This window comes from Chelon labrosus (assembly GCF_963514085.1).
Source record: "Chelon labrosus genome assembly, chromosome: 14".
Lineage (NCBI taxonomy): Eukaryota > Metazoa > Chordata > Actinopteri > Mugiliformes > Mugilidae > Chelon > Chelon labrosus.
This window is the reverse complement of record NC_140347.1, coordinates 14985008-15009177: the sequence shown is the minus strand read 5'-3', so window position 1 is coordinate 15009177 and position 24170 is coordinate 14985008. Positions and strand designations below refer to the sequence as shown.

General features: G+C 41.2%; 1 protein-coding gene across 1 annotated transcript; it reads right to left on the bottom strand.

Annotated features, from left to right (window-relative positions):
• Positions 1–265: 265 nt before the first annotated feature.
• Positions 266–13799, bottom strand: LOC311499197 (apolipoprotein B-100-like; the record flags this gene model as incomplete). Its single annotated transcript, XM_084560084.1, has 26 exons — positions 266–1592; positions 1691–6387; positions 6496–6869; positions 7007–7122; positions 7215–7390; positions 7507–7673; positions 7767–7968; positions 8061–8191; positions 8442–8612; positions 8701–8906; positions 9075–9242; positions 9341–9544; positions 9627–9800; positions 9989–10208; positions 10311–10522; positions 10635–10781; positions 10877–10991; positions 11079–11529; positions 11642–11727; positions 11867–11991; positions 12163–12315; positions 12707–12854; positions 12995–13140; positions 13240–13352; positions 13511–13555; positions 13745–13799. The coding sequence occupies 26 exons, from the start codon at positions 13797–13799 to the stop codon at positions 483–485; spliced, it is 9912 nt and encodes a 3303-aa protein (XP_084416210.1). The 3' UTR covers positions 266–482.
• Between the last annotated feature and the right edge of the window lie 10371 nt (positions 13800–24170).

The following is a 24170-nucleotide window of genomic DNA, read 5'->3' as shown; positions in this document are numbered from 1 at the left end:
GCATGTGTGTCACAGAAACTATTTGTGGCACATCTAAATTTGGATACAGATGACTGATGGGGAACTGGCAGGACTGTATTTGGAGTGTGTTCAGCATGTTTTAAAATAGTGATTAGAAACTAGATTCGATTTGAAACATGTTAAGAATGCTTAAAATGTCACATTAGCTGACTTTAATATTTCCAAAAAGCTGAGATATAGACAGTTATGTTAAATAGTATATAAGAAAAGCACTGAGTTTTTATGCAGTACAAACTGTTTTTATTGAAGACCACACAGGTTTTTAAATAGTACAAGAGACAAAGGTATGGTAGGATCACGCAGGGTGTCCACTAAAACAAAATTAATAGTTTGAAAAACAGCAGAGAAACAAGCATCATAGTACAGACCATGTTGTTAGCACACAATATTTGTTGTTGTTGGCATGACAACCCTATTGTTGGTCACAAACACTGTCCTATATCTTTTTGAGTCATGGGCACTTAGTCGAATCTGGTGACAAATGGCAAAGGAATGTCAATTTCTATCTGTCTGTCACCGACTCTCACATATTGTTCAACAGTTTTGCTTTTTTCCTTAAGGGTCCTAGTGACATTGTTGTGAACCTTGTTAATGCGTTTTACCATACCATCGATCCTGGACTGTATGTCGGTTCTAAGCTCTTCACTAGACATGTCAGTCACAAAGCTCTGGAGTTTAGCTAGCACAACTTTCAGATATTTCATTACAGCTATTTGGACTGCTTCAACTTGCTCAACAACGTCAGCCAGGACACGAGAGTTCATGGCATCATTGTACACAGCAGTCATAAAGGCAAAGAGCTTCTCTACATTCTCAGAGTTTAGATTCTGGAGAAACCTTTCACTTTGCTCTACGGTGTACTGCATGAATGCTGACAGTTTCCTAATGATATCCTCCAGCTGCACATTCCTCACAGTATCAATCACTTGGCTCTGGATTTTCCTCAAAGCTACAAGGAAGTTTTCAAGTATTTCTCTTCCAGTGACAATCTCGCCAGAGACGGGATGGGTGAATTCGATGGCCTGGAAATAATTAAGGACCCCTTCAAACATGGAAGCAAAATACTCTGGAATTTTCTCAGCAGCCTCCTCAGATACATCAGCAACAAAGGCAGTGAATTTCTGATAGACCTCAAGCCCAGAAAGCCTCTGCTCATAGCCAGGGAGCTGGAACGTGGTCTCCTTCAGGAATTTAACAACAGCATCAAGTACAATTTCAACTTTCCTTTGGTACTCTCTGAGGATTAAAATGGTCTTATCTGTGAAAGCTGTCATAACATCTGAAGGATTTACTGCTGCAAGGTTGTCATTAGCTCTCTTCAACATCACTTTACCCTGCTTTTTAGCCCACCCAAAGAAACTATCAAGCTTTCTAGACTGTCTGTTGATTACGTTGTATGCTCTGGCAGCTGGAACAGACGCCATTTCCATGACGGCGGGCACCTGTTCCTTCAGTCCCAGCATCATCTCGTACGGCATTTCTGTATTCCAGGTTGTCTGAAGGTTCAGCTTCTCAGAGTTCATCACAGACATCTTCAGACCCACAATGTCAATGTCGGTTGTTGGCTCAGACTGTTGAAAAACAAGTCACAAAACATTAAATTATTAAAAACTACACCATTTACATTACAATTAGCTGTTGGTAGTAAGCAGGTTTAATTTGATCTTACCGGGTAGCGACCATAGAGTCTTGCTTTCACTTGTGCTGGCCGCTTAGTCTGCATCTGTACTGCGATGAATCCTGCAGATGGCGTGGACATGGAGACAATAAGGCCTTCCTCTGGATTTCCAGTAATCTCCTGATAGATTTCCATGGTCAGGTCAGGTAGATTGACCTTTGCTGAATTGGAGATGGTGGTATCAACATTTTTTAAACTCAAGAAGATGGAGCTGTTATGCTTTCCCTCTAGCATCGAATGTTTCATGGCCAGGACGGAGGCCATTTTGAGTCCATCCACTGTGTTCACGTTGGCACTGCCTTCAATTCTTCCATTCAGAATGTCAAACTCAGATAACGAGGAAGCATCAAGCTTCATGGTGAAGCTGTCCCTGTTGAATATGCTGGCGTCGGTTTTCAGTGTGATCACTGCTGTCTTCATGGAGAACTCATACATCAAATCACCCATCAGTGGGATTTTGATGCTCTGAATTTTGGGCAGGGTGATTTTTGGAAGAGTCAGCTTACTGAGAGCAGATGGAACATGCATGGAAGGCATTGTGACGAGAGTGAAATCAGGTAGAGGAATCGTGAATGTAGACATCTCAACATCCATCACTGGAACTTTGTAGGCAGGGACTGTGATAGTTTTAGGCAACTCAATGCTGTATTTTTCATACTCTGCCTTTGCTTTGTCATAAGACATAGTGAGGATGGCAGCAGCCTTATCCTTGCTGATGAGCACTTTCTTGTGCAGTGCCTTGATGTTGGTATTAAGGGCTTCGATGACTGGATCCATATCAATGTCAATGGTGATCATGTCAGTGTTCTTAATGTACTTAATCTTGGAGCTCATGTCTAAAGTCTGCTCAGTTGTGGTCAGGAGGTAGCCCAGGCCAGCATCTTCCCACAGTGTGAAGTCTTTCACTCTTGGTGTATTCATGTCAACAAATGGCACAGGTATTTCAGGAATGGTGATGGGCACTTTCAGCAAATCAAGATTTGCTTCTGCATTGATCTGGGAGAAGATGTTAATCTCTCTTTCACCATTGTCCATGGTGAAGTAATGGGAGTATTTGTATTCATTGAATCTCGCCAGACCCGTCCAGCTAGCTTGCTGTACTTCAGAGTTTAGGGTAAAAGCAATGTCATTCTGGAGATCCATCTTTCCAGGCAGCATGAATGGAAGGGGAATATTGGCATTTCCCTTGTTCTTGGTATCAAACACAAGTTCCTTAGGTGTCACCAGAGCAAGTGCAGAGCTTGAGAGAGTTCCCTCAACCCGACCAGCCAATTGTGCATCATGAGAGGCAGTGAAATCAATTTTCATGTCTTCAACTTTAGCTTGGAGCTTGACTTTTGCAATGCTGCCCTTGATCAAAGGTGTTTCTGTTTCAAACTTAGCATCAATAATTACATGGCGGAAAATGCACACATCAGCTTCCACATTTTGATTCATTTTAAAGTGGCCACAGCCTGTTTCTCCGGCGAAGGTCACCTTGGCTGTGTGGAGATCCATGACCACCTCTATGTCACTCTTGTGGGTTGCCTCATCCGAGTAGTCCTTGACTGCATATTTTTCATTGAACAGATTGTTAAAGGTCAGGCTAGCGGTGCCAGCTTCAACCACAAAGACTGTCTTTTGATTCAACTTTGTATCACTGAGGATGTTGAGGGATGGCATGTTAAAGTCATGCTTGTAGGCAGTCTCCATCGAGGCAGAAACTCCATTTTCCATGGCAAACAATGCATTGTTGACAAGCTCCGCAACATACAACTCAGTTGTGGCCTTTGCAGTAGTCTCAGCTGAAGCCTGAGCGGACAGTCCATAGAGAGTAATTCTTCCCTTGTGATCAACTGCAAAGCTTGACTGATCAACCTTGACACTCTCAGAGATGGACAAACGTGTCATCTCGGGTAAAGCCAAATGTGCACTGGCATCAACAGTGAAATCGAGGATTTTCAAAGTAGATGTACCCTGTGAGTTGAGGTTCATTTTGAACTCTGGTGTGGCCGATGTAGTTGTGGTGTTCTCCAGGTCAGCAGTGGTCATGAGTTTGTAATGAGGTGAGGTAACTCTGAATTCACCATAAAGTTTTCCAAAACATGGAATCTTGCTCATTTCGGCCACTTTCTCTCTTAGCTCCCTGGTGAATGTGTCATAATCAAAAGATCTGATCTTCTGAACCATTCTCATGAAGTAGTCACTCATGTCATCAATCAGTTGTTTGAAGTCAAAGGAATATAGCTCATTCACAAGCTCTTGAACAGGCATCATAAACTTTTTCATCAGTGGCTGGATGTCAATTGACCTGAGGGCATCAAATGCAAGCTGAATCTTTTCCCTCACCTGATACTGCTTCATAATTTTAACAAGCTCATCCATGATGGCCCCAATCATTTTTTCAATCTCATAGCTGGAGAGGATCTCTTCCATTTTGGTGTAAAGCATATTGAACCTGTTAGGAATGTTGTATTTCTTGATCCAAGCCATGACAGTGTCCTTGATAGATTTCAGGAGATTCATAACTTTGTCAGATGGGAATTTGGCTGACAGGCTGACCATGTAATTTTCCACTGTGTTGAAGAACTTTCTCAGATCTTGGATGAAGAGGTTCAAGTCAAAATTGTCAATGACCTCCTTCAGTTCTGCCAGTTTCATCTGAATCTTGGCACTGATCTCGTACCTGGTGTTGATGTCTTTCAGGATCTCAATGCTGTCATCCATCAGCCTCATCACTGTGGTCTTCATGTTTTCAATCACTGCTGGCAGATACTCAATGAAGGGGATTTGGATGAAGTGGCTGTCACTGTTCTTGTCATACTTCACAAATCCAGAGATGGCGTAGTTTTCACCAGCCTCACTGAAGAGGGGAGTTGAGATTTCTCCTTTCATTTCAATTCCCATTTTCTCTTGATTGTTATAGGCACTAATTTCTTGATTAAAAGTGTGCTCGTTTACATTAGATATCATCTTCGCTGTGACACTTTGCTCTTGGAGGCTCAGCAGGGTGCTGAACTTGTTGTCCATATTGGTTTTGATGGTGGACCTGTCCTGCAATTCATGGGAGGTTGAGGCTCTGCACTCAAATGCATGTGTTAACAGCATGGGTTCTGCCTTCAGGAGGAATGTGCTGTACAGTTCGCCACTCTGCTGTCCATATATATTCATAGCACCATTTGAATTGAAAATGGCATCGATATTGAGCATGAAGGGTGCAGCAACAGTTTTGACAGTGCTGTCCAGGCGAAGAGCTGGTGAGTTGAAGTTAGCCATGTTGTTGAACTTCAGGGTCAGACCAGCAACCTCCATTTCCGTAGCGTGTGTCATGTGAGATCCAAGGAGCTTACCATTGGTGTTGTACTTTGCAGACAGGACCATTTCAACAAACTTGATTTCATAAGTGTGCTTGAGTTCTTCCTCTGAGAAGGCTCCCTTCACTGTTCCAGTCAGCGCCATGTTGTACGGCTCTGCCTTGAACTGAGCCTCATTCACAAAGTTGACCTCCATGATCTTCAGGTCATTTTTCACAATAACCGAGGCAGTGAAACGCTCCATGTTGACTGTGATGTCGTGCATGTAGGAGTTGCTCCTGTCAAGGACGTTGTCAGTCTTGGACTGGAGGGTAAAAGATCTCAGTGAAAGAGACAGTGAATGGGTATTATCGGTTCTCATGTCATTGAAAGATCCAACCAAGTTGTTAGAGAGGACCAGGCCCTCTTCATTCAGTCTGAGGTTTACTCTGTTCCTGCTATTGATGTCAAAGAGGTTACCCTTAAACATGCTGTTCAGATAGACTTCTGTGCTTGAAACCTTCCCCTCAACATTGAGCTCAGCTGTGTTATCTTTAATGGATCCCTTTGTTGTGATAGAGACTGTGGCGCCAGAGGTCTCAAGTCCACCATGGAAAACATTCTCAAATGTCAGTGGGCTGTGCTGAGCAGTTGTTGTGCAGCTGGTGGTCAGGCCATTCATATTCAGGGCCAAGGTTGCCTTGTGGGAGGCAATGCTTGAAAAGATGTTCATGGAGGCATCAGCATTGATCTCCAAGCCAGAGGGGTTCATGGATCCAGTAAGCAAAGAGTAGACGCGGTTCTCTGTATCATCGGCTTGATTCTCAATTCTGAGGGCGGCCTGTCCTCCAGAGGCAGAGAACTCAACCTGGCTACGAAGCATTCTCTTTTCGGCCTTGGTCACAGAATCACACTGCATTTTAAGTGAAACATCCCTGTAGCTGAGGCTCATTTTGGTGGTGTGCTTCATGATCTCGCTGTTCAAGTTGGTGGTAGACTCAAACAGAAGTTCTTCATTTGCATATGATGTCGTCATCTTGTTTGAAAGCTTCAGGATTTCAGAGTTCATCCCCAGTGAACTCTCCATTTTTGCTTCTTTCTTTGCTGGCTCAACAGAGAAGGTGTAGAGATAGGTGGTGCTAGCAGTCATGGGCCCAACAGTCACGCTTCCATCCGTGTTAACATCTCCAGACAGCTTGCTTGAGTCCAGGGTTAACTGGGTGGTAACAGTCAGAGAGGTGTCCAGACCCACAGGGGAGTTGGCATACACATTGTACCGCCCTGTTGTGAGCACACTGTCTGTGACAGCAACTGTTTCCAGCACTTTAAGACCTGTGTTGATGAACATGTGCTTCAGGGAACCATCAAGGGTGAATTCCATGGTTTTTGCATCTGTGTCTGTGATTTTGGAAGCTCCTATAAAACAAACCAGGAAGTAAAATAACTATTAGTATCAACCTGTATGCTCTTTCTATTATGTTAAACAACACATGTATAAGTCTTGAAACATAAATATTAAATTACCCTCAGCTGAGAAGGATAGAAGTTTGATGGGACTGTCAGCCATGACGCCGAACCTGGCCTCGTAGTTAGGAGACTCTACAGTGTTGTTACCAGCAGACACTGTTCCCTCCCAGTTATAATAGTTGCTGTTGACCTTGGCAGCCAATTCCACCATTCCCATCAGAGGCACAGTGAGCTCATACTCAGAGGGGAGGGTAAAAGTTGGGACTTGGATCTCCTGTGGGGCAAAATCCATACCCAGCTGAGGCACAGAAATGCGTGGTGAAGTAACCACTGGAGGTATCCTCAGCTCCTCAGATGATTTGCCTCCAAGAGGCAAAGGGATAGTGATTGCCAAGCGGTCCTGGTTGAACTTGTATCTGAATGCGCTTTCACTGGTGAAATGATAAAAGCATAATACTTAGACCCTAAAACATACATTTAAGCACAGACTAAATTTTATTTTAAGATATCATCAGGATTGAGCTGAAAATGTTGTCATAATCATAAAAACTTTGTATGTTTAACTTACACATTCATGAATAGGTTTTCAGGGATGGCTGGCATTTCCACCACTGCGATACTGTTCCTCAGATTTTCAACATAGGGAACATCAGCTGAGATCTTGTCCAGCCAGATGTTGCTGGCCTAATGAAAGAAACACCACATTTGTTATGCTCATGTCTGGAAAAAAAAATAACTCTTAGTTAAGTCAGTTGTAGTGATTATAGTCTTTTCACCTCAATTCCCTTGACGACAATGTGACGCAGTTTCATGTCAGAATTGACAACCTTCTGTTCCATAACATCATCTCCAAGTTGCTTCAACCGGTCCAGGAGCATTTCGGTGTAAAACAGCGAGGACTTAGTATCAGCGTTCATATTGGACATCAGTTTAATCTCAGCCTGGTCTTCACCTGAGATACAAAAGATTTACATTTTACTTTTACATCTGAGAGGGTGATTTGAAAAATGTAGTAATTGAAGTAATCAATCTTTGAAGTTAATGAAAACAGGATTTTAAGAAATATACCATATTTCAAGGTGACTGCCTGGATGGAGGAGATATCCATAACATCACTTTTGATCTCCATGGTGAGTCCCTCAGCTTTGCTCATGGTAGCAGTGATGGCGGCATCAGTCCTGAGAGAGGGGACTAACAGCTGAACCTGCAGCATGCCATCAGTCATGGCCTGAACCCTGTAATTAATAAAAAAAAAACAGTCAATATCCAAATGCTTTGAATAAGATATATATTTGACTGAAAGCAAAGACAGTGCTTGGATTACTCACTTGGCACGACCAATCAGAGAGAGCTGGGGCACGTTCTTGTTGGAGATCTCGAGGGTGATGGACTTTCCTTTGGTATTGCTGTCGGTCAAGCCAAACTTAACGCCCGCCTCGACATCAAAGTCAGGTATGAGAATCTGAGTGGTGAAGACATTCCTGTTCCTGTTGTATTTCATAGTGGCTGTAGCCTCAGTAGACTGAGAACCTGAAGTCACAGAACAAATACAACTTCATCATATACCAATGCGAAAAAGAAGACTATGGGTTACGTGAAATTTCCAAATACGACAGTCATACCTTCAGCTCTCAGGGACATCTTCAAAGAGTCAACCTTCTGACGGCCGTCTTTTCCTTCGCTGAGGAGTTTGTAGGCGATGGTGGCTGTGTACTCAGAGACCTCTTTAGTAGGCCTGATGACTGCAGCAAACCTGGGGTGGAGTAAAATCTTTGATGAGTTTTCATGTAAATAATATGTAATATCTAATTCTATGCAGCTACATCATAGCACCAACCATAGCACCTAATCCATTACTTATATTTCAAAGTGAGGTGATTGAGTGCTTTCTTGGCTTTAAGCATCTTTTATTAACCCATCTACTTTTCAACTGAAATACTTTTTCTTTCACTTTAAGAATGGCAATGATTCAATATGTTGCAATCTATAAAATAACTACTCACTTAGTCTCTCCATTCAAGGGGAAGTAGGGAACAGTTGTCCTGTCACCGGTGGTGGCCCGGAGTGTTTCGGTGCAGTATTTAACTCCAGAGAAGAGAGGACTGCACTCTGATTCACCCTCTGTGTGTGGGATCTCTGTGGCCTGTCCAGCACCCACAATCAGCACTTTATTGCTATTTAAAAAAAAAGAACAGAAACGTTAATCTCTTTTTAAAATAATTTAATTGCATATGGATGTTTTATGATTTGTTTGTTAGTTACCTGATGCTGAAGAGCTTTGTGGTGCCCTCAGGAGCCGGGATGGAAAGCTTCACCTGGTTCTCCTCCATGGTGATTTTGGCATTGAGGGCGCTCTCATGGTACATGTTGGTGCGCATCTCAACAGCAGAGGCAACAAATTCAGGCATGTGGACTCCCATCTGAGTCATGAATTCAACTCCAACAGAGGGCATGAACACCAGCTCCTTCTGAGAAAAAAACAAAACAAAAAAACAGACACATGAAATAAAAAAGGTTGCAAATGAGGAAAGATAATGTCAATAAATATCATTATTATTATTATGACAGATTTTATTAACATCTAATTAAAAAGAAAACTCTTTTGAAGAAAGGTACATTTCAAAAAAGAAATTTACCATGTTTGGAGAAAGGCGAAGGCCTCCCTTTGCACCAGGAGCAAAGGTGCCAGACAGAGCAAATGTCAGAGGCAAACCAGATGCTGTAGGCATGATGAATTTGTTGTCCATGAAGATGTAATGAGCAAAAATCTCATTTTCAGTGCTCGACATCAGGTTAGACACAGCCTGACAGAAAGAACAAAACATTTTTACTACTTGATCTGGTGAAGAAAATGAGCTGGACAAACATTATATTAATGGGCCAGAATAGTGCAGGACTGTACCGTGGTAGGGAAGATCCTCATGAAAATATCGGTATACATTAATGCATACTGAGCAATCCCCTCCAGGTCACTGCCCTTAATGTAGCCAAGCTCAGCTCCCATGATCCTCAGGTAGGCCATGGCCTCTGGGGACTCTTGACTCTGCAGATCTTTCACCAGCTTGTTGAAGTTGCGGAGAATCTCTCTCATAAGACTTTCGGGAACCTTAAAAAACAGCGTCATTGTTTTAGCAAAGGTGGAATATAACCCTAGACTAATTTAATGGTAATAATTACACACAAAATACCTGTTGTCCTGCTGTTTTCAGGGGAGCAACCCATTTCTCCAGAACTTCTTTAACCTTAGGAGGCATCTTGTCTTCAGCCCAATACAGAGCCTTGGACACAGTGTCAGGGAAGAACCCATTCTTTCCAAACAAGGCCTCAATGGTTGGTTCAAAGCCCTTTCCTTCCATGCCAACCTATCAAAATAAATAACAATTAGCTTAAATAAATCAATTAGGTACAAAACCAGAGTGAGTTTAGTTTATTAATGATTGAGTCTGGGTCAAATCATTCTTTTTCACTTGTTATTTAGCTTGCTTATGTTTCTAGTAAATGTAAAACTACAACTACTTTCTTGAATATCATGATCTGTAGTATTACATACCTCCCACATATCCATGCTGTAGCCAAAAGCTTTCAGGGTACTTTCCAGCAAGACCTCCCTTGGCAACTGGCTGCTGGGATCAAAAATGACGTTGCCCTCAACGCTGGCCTGCATCTTCTCATGTGCCACACCCAGCTTGTAGTTGCGAGACTTTGTGGTGTAGTCTTCGTGTGTGACAACATCAGTGTCCTGCAGCGCAGCCATGATTTTCTCGCCGAGCCTGAGGCAAAGGATCAAATCAGTTGGTTAAATATGAATAGACGAGGCCAGAAATCACTGCAGTGTTTCCATAAGATAAAGCGTAAAGTTGAAAAGCTCTTACTTTTGGGTCTCTGAATCAGTTGAGGAAATTATGTTGTAGACGTGGGAGGTCACAAAAGCCTTGACCTGCACGTTCTGCTCCTGCTTAATCAGCTTCTTTACCATCTCAATGTCACTGTCCTTGGGGTCCCTCATAAGAATCAGGTAAGCTGCCAGGCGCTTCTGCACAGCACCCTTGGGGTACTGGCAAACCCTCTGGAGGTTGGAGCGAACCTGGACAAGAAAGGGACAATGATTAAGTATTTATAGTCACAGTTTGTCATTAGTTTTTGGAACTTTACACTATACAAAGAGCAGTATTCATACGGAACTGGATGTTATTTACCTCATCTGTCACGGACATGCGCCTGAAAGCCTGGATGGATGCCAGCTGCACAGACAAAGTTGTTGCAGGCTGTCTCATGCACTTCAGCAGGGTGGCCTTAATAGTGGGGCCAGCAGCCTCCATTGCATCTCCCATGTTGCCAATAACCTAGATAGAGTAGTAAAGAAAATTAGAAAAAATGGTGGAATTTTTCACAAAAATGCAATCTTTCAAGAGGTGTATGTCTGGAACTGGTTACTTACCCTTAGGGTCATGAATGTTAGGTCTTTTTCTCCAGCACAGTCTGCACCCAGAAGGGTAGCCATATACTCATAGACAGCAGTGATCTCTGGGGTGATACCTTCAGACTGGTACAGTCTAGAGACAAGGATAGACATTGGTCATGACGTACTAATGAAACCATCACTCAGTCATACAATACTGAGGAGACCTCTATTCACTTACTTCTTGACTGCAATGCTCAGGGCATACATGATGGGTTTGCTCTGCTTGTACCGAGCCATCTCCAGCAAGTCTTTCACCAACAGGGGGGAGGGGTTAGACAGCAGCCCCAGGGCATAGACAACAGCATCAACCTCAAGAGCAGAAACATCAAAGGTCCTGAGGACCGTCAGCAGGGCGCTGGTGCATTCTGGGGTACCGCACTGAACCAGAGCTTGGAATGTCAGAGGGACGGAAATGTCCATCAACTCAACAGCAGCAGGAGGCAGGACGTCAGCCTTCAGGCCACGGACCTCAGACACCAGCTTGTTGAAGAGGCCGGCACGCTTCTCGCCCTGAGTTGTCAGTGACAGAGCTTGCAGCTTCTGCATTGTGGCAACGACAGCATCCATGGTCTGCACAGGAGACTTGTCGTCAACAACATCCATGGCCAGGTTCTTCATGTTGTCCTCATCTGTACACAATCATAGCATAAGACAGTTAAAGAAACCATGATGTCTGACACTTACAGAAGATTTAATGATTTTTTTTTTTTTGCAGCATATTTTAAAAACTGAAACACTCACTGCTGTTAAAGATTCTGTCATTAATCTTGGTGGTCTCCCTGAGAGTCACAGTCTGCTTCACCACGGCAGAGATTCCATATTCATTCCTATTTTTTCCCAGAAGAGAAAATGTGTGTTAAGCAGAATTAAATGTTCATTTTAGGCACAAAATTAGATATTGTATAAATATACATAAACAGTTAAGATGTTTTCCTACAGATAATGTTTCATTCTTTTAAAACTTACTTGTGAGAGAATGGCAGGAAGATGTGTTTCTCTGTGCAAGTTCCACTGGTCATGTGCTTCTTCTGGTTGTCAAACCTGTAGTTACATGTCTGAGTGCTGCTAATCATCTTGGACAGAGGGAAGTTCTGATAGGAGAAAGGCAACAAGACAATATCCAAGTTAGCTGATGAGGAAAATCAGACTGTACACGGTATATTATATGACAGCAATAATTAAAATAATTTAACAATCTTCAAAGCAAGGTGTGATATTTGACTCTTGGTCTCAATTTATGAGGTGACTATATCAGCTCTTACCATGCCAGAGATGAGGGCCAGAGGACTGGTGTTCTGCCTGCGAGCATTGAATGCATCACACCGGGACAGATCCCTTCTTACAGTCACGTCAGTAGCGATGTCCTCTCTGGAGTTGACGGTGAAGTCGGTGGGGCACAATCCATGCACGGTGGGCTGAAAAGGAAAACGGGCTTCCGTCAACACCGAGAATGTTCGAAACGAGTCAAAAACAAAAAGTTGAAAGAGTTGTGGACGTGCTTTCTGCCCTGTAACTTATCTCCATAAATCAGATAATCAATAGGACAGAAAGATTACCCCCCCGTTATGAGAGCAGGTGATGCCAATAGCAAGATAAACTTATCATGGACTTTGACTTTCAGCTGAAGAGTGTCATTGTGAGAACACGTTGTGTGTTTATCACCTGTGACTAGGGCAGCTTATCTTTTCGTTGAGCAACTTGTTTATCTTTGCGTGACTCCACACCACAAACAGAATCGAGCCCCACTTGGCCTGAATTTAGGGACAAAAATGCCAAGTAAAGCGGTAAACAGGCATAATGACGTACCATTTCTCTGTTCCTCTCCTCTTCCATTGCGGGAACAATGAGTGCAGAAACGATTCCCCTCTTCACGTTGAGGATGTTGGCGGGCTCATCATCCTCAGGGTAGAGATTAACATCAGCCCGTCCTTCAACTGTGATCTTCAGAGTGTTCCTGTCGACGTGGACAGATCATATTTTACAACCCTGCGATTACCTCATTGCTCTCCTCTTAATTGGCTCAGGTAATGAGATCAATTTTCAGTCTAGACAGTACGCATGATCAGAGATCATTCTTCATTCAGGATAACTTACTTCGCCATGGCAGCGCTGAAAGCCTCAGCTCCGGCAGCAGCACGGTACAGTGGGTTCCCCTCTGCATCCACACCAGAGATCTCACTCAGAGAGCACTCTGTTGTGCGGATGATGAAGCTACAGGTCTGGGGCACATCAACCTCGACCTGTGCAGCAGATTAAACAAGTTTGTTGGCACTTCTGTTTTATATTCAAGGTCATGGCCGAGTTGTTTTTGTGGTAATGGTCAAGGCAGGAAAACATACTTTGCAGGAGACTTTGGGGCCGCTCTTGTTGTCTGTGGCTCCGTTGACACCGTTAATAGTCTCGGCTTCATAGTTGTACACAAATCGTCGGAAGTTCTTGTATCTTTTGGCCACTATAAGTATTTAAAGCACAATTTAGAACACATTTAATATAGGAATATTTGGCAGGCCATTAGTAAAGATTCAAGGGTTACTCTTTCTGTTACATCTTATAAAACATCCACAGTGATTTATGAAACAGTGACAGCTAAAGATTTAAAATGAAACTCACAAAAGCAAACTGAAGATGGTTCATCAACACTTCCCACATCTTGCTCTGTAAAGGATGAAATTCAAGACCAAATGAATACTTACACTGCACACTTTTCTATTCACGAGTACACCCCCATTTCAGTAGCTTAATTTGTTATATAGAAAACTGTCCCATCTCAGAGGGAAAATATACATTTTTTTAAAAAAATTTAATTTGAGAATCAAACATTTAAAATAAAAGTATAATACTTACGGGCTAGTGTATATGTGCCCAGCAAGAGCAAAAGGCAGAGCTTTGCACCCGTCATGATGCGTTTAGCTCCTGGAAGCCTTAAGGAACGGAGAGTCTTCCTCTTTCTGTGAAGACTAATCTTAGAGCTTGTCGCTTTAGGCTTTTATAGCTCTCCCGTCTTAACTGTATATGATAGCCGAGACTTGCAAATGTGTTGCCCTCGTTCCAAAGTCTGAGCAGTCCTTGTGGCAGGCCAAAGGTAAAAAGACATGTCTGTCAGCACTGGGTGGGGGTGGTCAGCGTGATTATGTTAAATGGCTCTTTGTTTTTTTATTTGGGGTTTTGGGATCATCCTGACGTCACGGATGGAGAACGCCAAAGTAAATATATGTATGTTTGTTAGGAAAATAATGCGGTACCTTTACCTCAAAAAAGAATTTGTAATCAGATCAATGTCATGTCACGGCTAATTTATCATTAATCACTAACTTGATTGCTTTTCTGTTGTAGTCAAAGGGCAGTGCACAAATAAACAAATTAAGTAATATCTGGGATTTAATTGGCCTTAATTTTTTACGTGTGTGCCAATTAGCTTTTTCATTTTATATATTTCAAAACTATAGTCTTGACCCATTTATATATATTTTTTTTTAACTCAACCACTTGCTAAAAAATATTACATAAATTTATTGAATGAATTTTAGGACAAAGGTTGCACTAAGATGTCATTTTAAACTCACACAAACACACGAAAGCTCCTAATAGAAAGCTAAACTTTGGCCCCGCCAAACAATCTGGAGCATATTGACGCCGCCGAATCGAAACCTGAGTCACCAACTGCTTTTGTGCTGCTACTTGGAGTGTGTTATCAGCACGTATTAGCGCACATCTTGATGAGTTAGGTCTCTTCAGACATGCAGGGTTTTTTTTTCATCTGTGCACCAGTATCATAAATCTTATGACTAACGTTGTAAAATCAAGTGTTATTTCATTGATGATGGCTGCCTTCCATTTAGGTGTGCCGGTTCCTGAGTCTTGGTTTGTTAAATGGTGCTGAACTGACACAGTTTGCAGAAACACAGAAGCAGATTCTGCCTTCAAATGAGGTCGTATTCACTGTGTTCACGAGAAAGAAGTGGCCTCCTTCTTCCTCTTCTTCTTCCTCTTCACAACCTCATAAGTGGAAGTTTTCAGAAATGGCAGAAGTGGATGCTAAGTGAATACTGTAATTTCATTGTGTAGAGTTTGGTTTGTAACTTTTATAATATGCCCGAGTAAACTGGTTCATCCTTTCATTGTGCCTTTCCAACATTAAGTTAAATGCCCATTAGCATGCTACATGCTAAACGGTTAGCCTCAGTGGGTCCTAGGTGCTGACAGTTGCTTAGCGGAGGTGTTCTCATGACTTATGGCTGATGTTACCTCTTGAACGCTTGTGTACACAACTCCAAATGTCGTAACCACAAGCTCATGAGTTGCATTTGAAGGCGGAAGGAGTCATCGGTAATATTAGGCATAGCTTTTGCTGCTAAGACAAATCAAACCCTTGAACAGGCTTATTTACAGCACACATTATGTTTACATTACAAATGTTCGATATGTACATACTGTAAATTATACAGATGTTATGTATGAGGAACCGTGTTAATCTATATGGCAGAACTAAGGTTTCTGTTGTTTTTATGTCACACATTTTTACCGACAATGTTGTTCAACCTTCTCAAGTTTGGTCGAGCCTTGGATGTGCTATGCCGGTAGTGACCAATGTAGCCTCTATCCTCAAGAAAAGTTAGCTGTGGAGATCTGGCAAGTCAACTTCTTCCTGACTCCACACCCTCAGTTGACTCAAATGATGTCACTCTGTAAATTAAATCAGTCTGGCAGACTTTGCCCTGGTGTCTGGGGAGCCACAAAGGCTTTCTAAAACTTGTTTTACCCCTCACATATTGAGCAGTTACTCCCAACAAATGGAGTTTGATGGACATTTTTTTTTTAATGTCCAATATTGTTCAGATTTTAAGTTTAATATGAATGACAGTTTCCTATAGTGTCGAAATCTACTATTCACAGTGAGTCAATCCCTTCTAACTTTTAACATTTCAATCCTTTTAAGGTTTAGAAATGTTATATTTTAAAAGCCCAAGCCCTACACATTTTTAAAACCCTTTAAATCTGTAGATTAAAAACACAACATCTCAGCACTGGTGTCTTAACATTCTTGGCTAACCTTTCACCTCCTAAGAGAGGAAAACTGTTTGATCAGGATTACAGCAGAAGTGAACTCAAGATAAGTTAATCAGACACAAGAAGACAGTCCTATGTTGCGCAACAGTAACATCAGCACTGCGCAGAGAGATTACGTTATGTAGAGAATATATCTCATTGGGACCGGAGAAAATTAACAGGATTAACAGTTAATTTTAATACAAAATACATTTTCTGAAGTTCCGCTGGAATGCACTGCAAATATTTAGTGTGAGTTTAAGAGAATAAAAATAGTAAAATAAAAAAAAAACGAACATGGATAAATACACAATTTTGGACATCTCAGATCAGGTCAAAGAAACAACATGAAGGGCCGAAAGTGGGATTCATTCAAGAGAACAAGTTAATTAGAGAGATTTTCCATCAAGCAGACCATGAGAGTGATTCAAGGGAGTGGATTTCTATTTTTTTTTTTACCCAATATAATGGGGACAGACTTTAGGAACCCTAAAGTCTGTCAAGGAGCGACTGTGTCTCTTGTGTGTCTGGCTTTGTACTGCTCCCTACCCTTACAAGATTAGCCGGAGCCAGACTCATCATTGTTTTTGAGGTGTTCAGCAAAATCAGCTCACCTCTGAGACGGCAGCGATAGCATCTGTCGGCAACGTAGTGATAAGATGACAGAAATACAGACACCGATAACCCTCTAACAAAAAAATATATTATTATGTAATGTTTTCAAATCTTTTGCTGTAAAACATGACATAATAGATACATACAGGAAGATTACATGTATGAAATCATGGCTTAGTCTAAGTGCAAGAATTGCACACTTTTCTTCTGATCCCAATTCATGTAGCATTTCTGTAGCAACCCATCCGGTAAGCAACTAGAAAGTAAAGGGGCAAATGCTAAAAGAGTTAAATTTTTAAGTATTTGCAACAGTTGAATGTTTTCCTGTATTTCTGTCTAGGAAGGTAGCATGCTAAAATGTTCTATGCTAGCATTTACCTGTGAGAGCCTGTGTGTTCTGAGTTCACTGAGACATTTGATGGTTAGTTATTAATTTGACTGTTGATCTGAAACCTTTTCACGGATGAATACATGAATACATGAAATGAATATAATAAAACTTAAAATTCATGCCTAACATTAGGCTGTGGTTATTGCAAGGTTATTTGGATTCATATGAGCTAGGTGTTCCTAATAATATGACAAATAAGTGTAGTTCGAGAGCTGTGAAATCCAAATACAGTATTTTTGAAACTGCATTTGGAAGAATTACATACCTTTGTTCTGGTAACAATTTTGGTTAGCTAACCATAAGGTAAACAACATTAGCAACTGTAAAACAGAGAGGCAAATGCTAACTGTTTGTTTTACCTGGCATTAGCTAGCTTAAGTGCATGTCCATCTTCTTCAGAGGCTGGTTGTGCAGGCCATAGAAAATTCTTAACTTTTTAAACAGTGGAGTTATCTTGACTCAAGTGTGATGTAAAAAGCTAAATAAAGGAGCTAAAACATGATACAGTGCTAAATGTTTTCTGCTAGATGTACCTAATAATATGGCAGCTAACTGTAGTGCAACTGCTGCAACTAGAAAACAACAAGGTAGATGCTAACTGATTATTTTACCTGGCATTAGCCAGCTAGCATAGGTGCTACCTCCCCTGGCATCTCCACCTGGATGTTCTTCTTCTGAGGCTGGTTGTGCAGGAGTCAAAGTAAGATCATAACATTTTAAAAATCTGAGAGAATTTCGATTTATATTAATGTCAAGAGCTGCAATTTTCAGCACTTGTATGAACAAGTGGCTAAATGTTTTCTTGTACCTACTATGTACGTAGCACACATACTAAAATGTTCTTGCGCTTCCCCTGTGAAGAGTTCACTGTGACATTTGATAGCAAGTTAATCATTTCACCATTGATTGGAAACCTGTTTTATGGATATCTCTATGATGCGTTGTTCCTTATAATTTTGATAACGCATGTTGAGATAATTTAGAATAAACCCAGCCAAATATTAGTATTTTCTTTGCCAGTTAATTATTTCGCATGTGTGACTTGAGCAGAGAGTAAGAATGTGCCCACAAAACCTTTATTATATCCTACCAAATGTATTCACAGCCATGCAGATCTAATCTAATGTGGAGTTTGCATGTTCTCCCTGTGTCTGCGTGGGTTCTCTCCGGATACTCCGGCTTCCTCTGAGTCCAAAGACATGCTGGTTAGGTTAATTGGTGATTCTAAATTGGCTGTATGTGTGAGTGTGAATGGTTGTCTGTCTCTCTGTGTTGGCCCTGTGATAGCCCCTCCACAGCGGTTACAGAAAATAAATGAATGACTGAGGTGTAATCAGAGTTTAGCCAAAATTTTTGCACAAGAGTAATTTCCACTGCCAACTTTTTTACTTGAATGCTCAGATGACTGAGGTTAATACCAGCATATATGTACTTTATCACAGTGTTTTCTATTAGAGAGCAGGCGAGTCTTCACTAGAAACAAGGTTTCCTGCAGAAATGTCCCCAGTATATCTTTTTTTTTAATAGATTCTTCCCACATGGTCTTTTTCAAATGTTCAAGTTTGCAAATTTCTGTCAAAGAGGGGTAGCGGGGAATGGAGGTTTGGACCCAAATGCAATACTTAGGAGGCAGGAGTCGGTGAAAAAAGATATTTAATACAAAAAGACAAAACTAAGGACGCTGCTGATGAGGCAGGATATCAAAAAAATCAATAAAAAAAAAAATCAAAGCACTACCAAAACTACAACTTGGCATGAAAATCTGTGGCAAGAACAAGACATGAAAAAACTATGACCTGGAACACTTGGCAGACAAACAGTATGACACGACAAGGAACAAAGGGGAAGGCAGGACTATATATACACACACGAGGAACAGAGGGGTGATGAGACACAGGTGAAGCAAATCAAGAAACAAGACAAGGAGAAACCAATGACCTAATCAAAAGGAAAAAAGACATGGAGTAACACAAACAGGAAATCCAGAACTTAACAAAATAAAACAGGAAACAGAACAGAAAAACTAAACACTAACCATGACTATGAAAAACCAAGAACTTAACAAAACACAATAAACAGAAAATCAAGAAACTAAACCATAACAGAAAACATGACAATTTCATGATAATTAACTTTATACCTGTTCTTCTTCTCTGATGATATATTACACTGTTTGTTACATATGCAGTGACACAGCAACATCTGTAATCTCTGCCCTGACCATGCCGTTCTTAACAGCAAAGTAAATATGTAATGTTGTGCCCTACATCTTGAAAGAGTGTTTTGTTTTTTGTTTTTGTTAAGAAAGTTGCCATAATAGCAGTTAGCACTGTTGCCTCACAGCAAGAAGGTCCTGTGTTCGAATCCATGGGCCAACTGGGCCTTTCTGTGTGGAGTTTGCATGTTCTCCCTGCGTCTGCGTGGGTTCTCTCCGGGTACTCCGGCTTCCTCCTACCGTCCAAAGACATGCTCATTAGGTTCATTGGTGATTCTAAATTAGCCGTAGGTGTGAGTGTGAATGGTTGTCTGTCTCTCTCTGTGTTAGCCCTGTGATAGACTGGAGACCTCTCCAGGGTGTACCTCGCTTCTCGCCCAATGACAGCTGGGATAAGCTCCAGCCTCCCTGCGAAACAGAAACAAGCGGTTACAGAAGATGAATGAATGAATGAATGAGTTGCTAAAATCTTAGATTTGTTGATATGTCTGAGAAGTCACACGTCTGGTGTACACTTTCCCAGTTAAACCAGCTTCTGGAGGGCATCTTTGCTTCGGCCAAGACTGAACTTGCAGACAGTGGGTCTGGGTGGCTCCTGCAACACCTGACCAGACAGCAGTTGGTCAGATGGTCATTGATAAAGTATTGCCTGTGTATATATTCTGCAGGATTGCCGTTTGCTAGGAGTTATTGCATAAGAAGAGTTGCCGGCACTTGTTGTGTAATGTCAGAAAATCCAGCGTTTGTTTATAGTTCACGGCAGAAAAACATTTGCTGGTGGATATTTCACTTGATTCCCAAGCACATGTTATCACTGTGCTTGTTTAAGGGCGGAGAGCAGCGCCATGAAAACACTGTCCTACATCTCACTGACTCGTATCTTCTAGTATCTTCAGGAACTTCCTGATAACGTGTTCCTGTACTGTTCAGGAAACACAGTCAAGGATCAAAGTTTTCAGCTCCTGACTGAAGGTTTCATCAGGGGTTCAGCTAAGCAAGGACTAAGGACTTCTTATAAAATCGCTTGCCGTGCATGAACTGTGGATTAAACACATGCTGTGACACACCAAAATCAAGCTGTGTATAATGGAGGTTCAAACGGGTTCAGATATTCTTATCAAGCTCATATTTAGGTGAGTTTTCCAATCCTATTTCAATTCGTACAATTGGAATTCATCATTTTCACAGTAACCATTAAATCAAACTCTGACCTGCTGATGATCATTGTATAGTATGGCTTTACTGCCCCCCAGAGAGACGTTCTGTTATGCCAATGAGTAATCAACATATTGTCTTTGTCAGGCTTAAGATAAACATGGTGCCACACTTATGAACCTCAAGCGTAAGAAGCTGAAGTTAATTTTTTAGCACTGATTTAGTCAACTGCATGTCAACTCTCTCACACATGCGGCAGCAGAATCGTTCATGTATTCCAAAAAGAAAATGTTCCAGTGACACCATCTGGTTGCTAGTAAACATTACAGTACATTTGTGCCTCTGCTCATGCCTGTTCGTGATTCTGATGTCCGCTGTGCAAGCAACCCATAGAACGAAAACAATTTTAAAAAAATATGTCCACCACACTGTCTATCTGTGACAGCCTCTTTTTTTATAAGATAAGATAAGATTTTATTCATCCCCGTGGGGAAATTAGGGTGTTACAGAGGCAGGAAACAACAGTGCAAGATGCAGGAGATACAAAAAAAGAAAATAGAATAGAATACGGCAGACAAATATGTTATGTACAAAAACAATATTTACATATTGCATCAAAGAGATTCACAGTGTCTAATCTGAGTTGAAACAACCAATTTGTGTGGAAGTTGAAGTGTTAAGGAGGTTAAATAGATATGTATATATGTTGACATTATGTGAGAAATCTGTTCTCCAGATTTCTTCCAGCTCCCACGAGGCTTTTCCGTTACATCATGTTGTCAGATTTAGTACATTTCTTTCCTCTTGTTTTCTCACAGACAATTTAATCCTTGTTGATGGTGCAGTTTTATTTCGCTTTTTCTAGTTGAATAAGATCCATCTTAGTGCCAACATGCTGACCACTTTTACCATCTGTTTCATATTATGTCAGGAACTCCCACAATTGCGATCAAAGGATCTAAATTGGTGGGCCAATGCAAATATCTGACAGTCAGAAAAAGACAGAAATATATTTCCCCAGTAGACTGGCGTCCTCTGACCGCTTCAGAACATATGACCTTATAATGCCACAAGCTCGCAAAGATCATATGAAGGATCTATATCTGGAAATATTTTTTGTTGTAAGGCATCTGCTGTTACTTTACTGTAATCTCTTAAACTTACTTTCTCATCTTCCTTTTCAGGTCATTAGAATTACAATAAAAGATTTAAATAAAAATGACTTAAATCTAAGTGATTGACCCAAAGCAGTACATGCATGCTTGATTTGAACAGCATGAGACTGAGTTGTAACATATGGGGAAGTTGGAAGCGATTTAAAGATGAATTTAAACCTGGAGGATTTCAATCATGAATCTACTCTATAATGAAAAGGTGAAATCGTTTTTTTTAAATTAGTTATCTATGTCGAGAGAAGAAGGTAAAAAGGGCCTTTGTTAATCCTTATCACTTGGAAAGATTGAATGCTTTGCAGTCCGTTCCTCCCCTCGCGGCTGCGTCGGGACGGGCTTGACCCTGACTTCTTTTGCAGCTATCAGCCGAGGAATAACAAAGAGGTACAGTCGGTAGTTCGGCGTGCAGCCTCACGGATGAACAAAGCGCCTCAGTGCAGGCAACAGGGAGGGAAGGAAGATGTGTTTTTTTGTTCAGATACGCTTCCTATTTTATAAAATGTCAAACATACTGTATGTAATGATTGAATTTAAAGAAAATGCAAGGACTGGATATATATAACACTGTCTTTTCAGTTACTGGCTGCTAAAGAAAAGCATAACTGAAACTGACTGTTGTGTTTCCATTATTCTGAACAACCTCCGTGAGGTCAAAAACAACATTGTTTGTTTGCTTAAGGCCCCATTGACTATACCAGTTAGATCTGTGATGTGGGTTCAGCTCGAGCATCCTGTCATGCTTGTTTGCTTTCACTGATCTCTCTAAAAGGCCTCTTTTGACTCTGGGACCTTATGCTACAGAGCAATCATTAAACTTAAGAATAGTTAACCAGATCAGTTCTCTGCTATCAGCTGACTCATTTTCAAAAAGAATGTGTCAGTGATTGTCGACATGACTGTACTCGGACTGATAGTGACTTGCAGGCTACTCTACTGTACTGTGATGAGAGCTGTGTGTGGTCGTACCTCGACCCTGGGTTTTTGAATGTTGTGAGGTTCAGTTCAGTTTTATTTGCACAGTGTCAATAACAGTTTTACAAAGCTTCTGACAAGCCAGAGCAAGGTGACAGCCGCAAGGAAGAAACCTCAAGCAGAATACAACTCATATGGGGCATCCATTATGCCCACCTTCCTAATATTGTGTAGGTCTCCCGTGTGCCTTCAAAACAGTTGTGACTCATCAGAGGATGGACATGGGCCTTCTGAGGGTGTCCTGTGGTGTCTTGCAGCAGGATGTTGTTAGTGGGGGCCTTTGGGTCCTATGGGTTGAGAGGAGGGGGCTATGTGAATCATACCACAGATACTTGATCAGTTTGGGATCTAGTGAATTTGGAGGCCAGGTCAACACCTTGTGCTGTTTTTCATGTTATTTTTTGAGTTGTTCCTAAACCGTTATTGTGTGTGTGTCTGTGTCAGACTGCATCTTGCTGGGGATGGCTGCTGCCATCAAGGAGTGTCATTACTATGGGGTGGAGGTGCCTGGTCTGGTCTGGTCTAGGTGGGTGGTACATGTCTAAGTAACATCCGCATGAATGCCAGGTCCAAAAGTTCCCCAGCAGAACATTGTGTTGTCACAAGATGATCAATGTTATTTACTTCACCTGTCAGTTGTCATAATGGTATGCCTGATCGGTGTATACAGTGTACATGATACGACACAAGCAACAGTACACAATACTAGGGGATACACGATGCATGAGAGGTTGATAATTGATAATGGCTGGATACAGCCAGAATGCAAAGTATTTGTTGTAGATATATCATTATATAATTATATAGTCCAGAAAGTCTTATTCGCTTGCTGTCTTTTCGGTGAAGGGTTGAATAATATTTGGCTTCTATAAATGATCTCAAAACTAAATATTTCCTTGAACTCCAGTTTTATTAATCAGCTATTTCCCACATTTTCAGTTTCTCTCCTTTACTTGGCGCGTGAGGTTGACAAAAATACTTTACATAATCCACACTTGTTAAAATGATCCTAAAGCACAACCCAGAAACTGCAGATTGATGATTCCTGCAGACAGGATCTTGATGTCTTAGATTCTCTGAATAGATTCTCAGTGGCACAATCAAAGACACTGTGAAATGACCCTGAGGCAGAGCTCGTCCAGGGACATCAATAATGTGCTAACCATGGAGGTTTTATATAGGACAAAATAGAAACACATTTGGAATGAATGCAGGGGCTTACATGGACACAGAAAAGACTGCATGAAAGAAATTATTAACATTTTTACACTCAGATTTTGCCACCCAGTCTTTAACTGTGTTGCTTACTTAGTCATGAAAGTTTATTTCATAGGTTTATAGATTCATGTATTTATAGTAGACCCCCAGGTTCTCATAGACAAAGGCTGATAGTTTATTAACCTTGTCGCCAGTGTGTCTGAAATATAAACTCAAACACTTGCAGAGATTTCTTTTCCTCCCCACTCCATAAATAACTAAATAAAGATAAACATTAGTCAACAACAAGTGTCTGAGTTTAAACCACTAGATGGCAATAAACACTACACATTCTGACAGCGTCTGCTCCATTTTCTTGTAAATAATATACTGAGAACTGTACTTATACTTTGGTCTTTTCATTTCTAGGAATTTCACGAAAAGTCCCAGCTTTCTAGGATGAACAGCGTTACACATTTTTATACAATAATGATAAATTAATGCTAG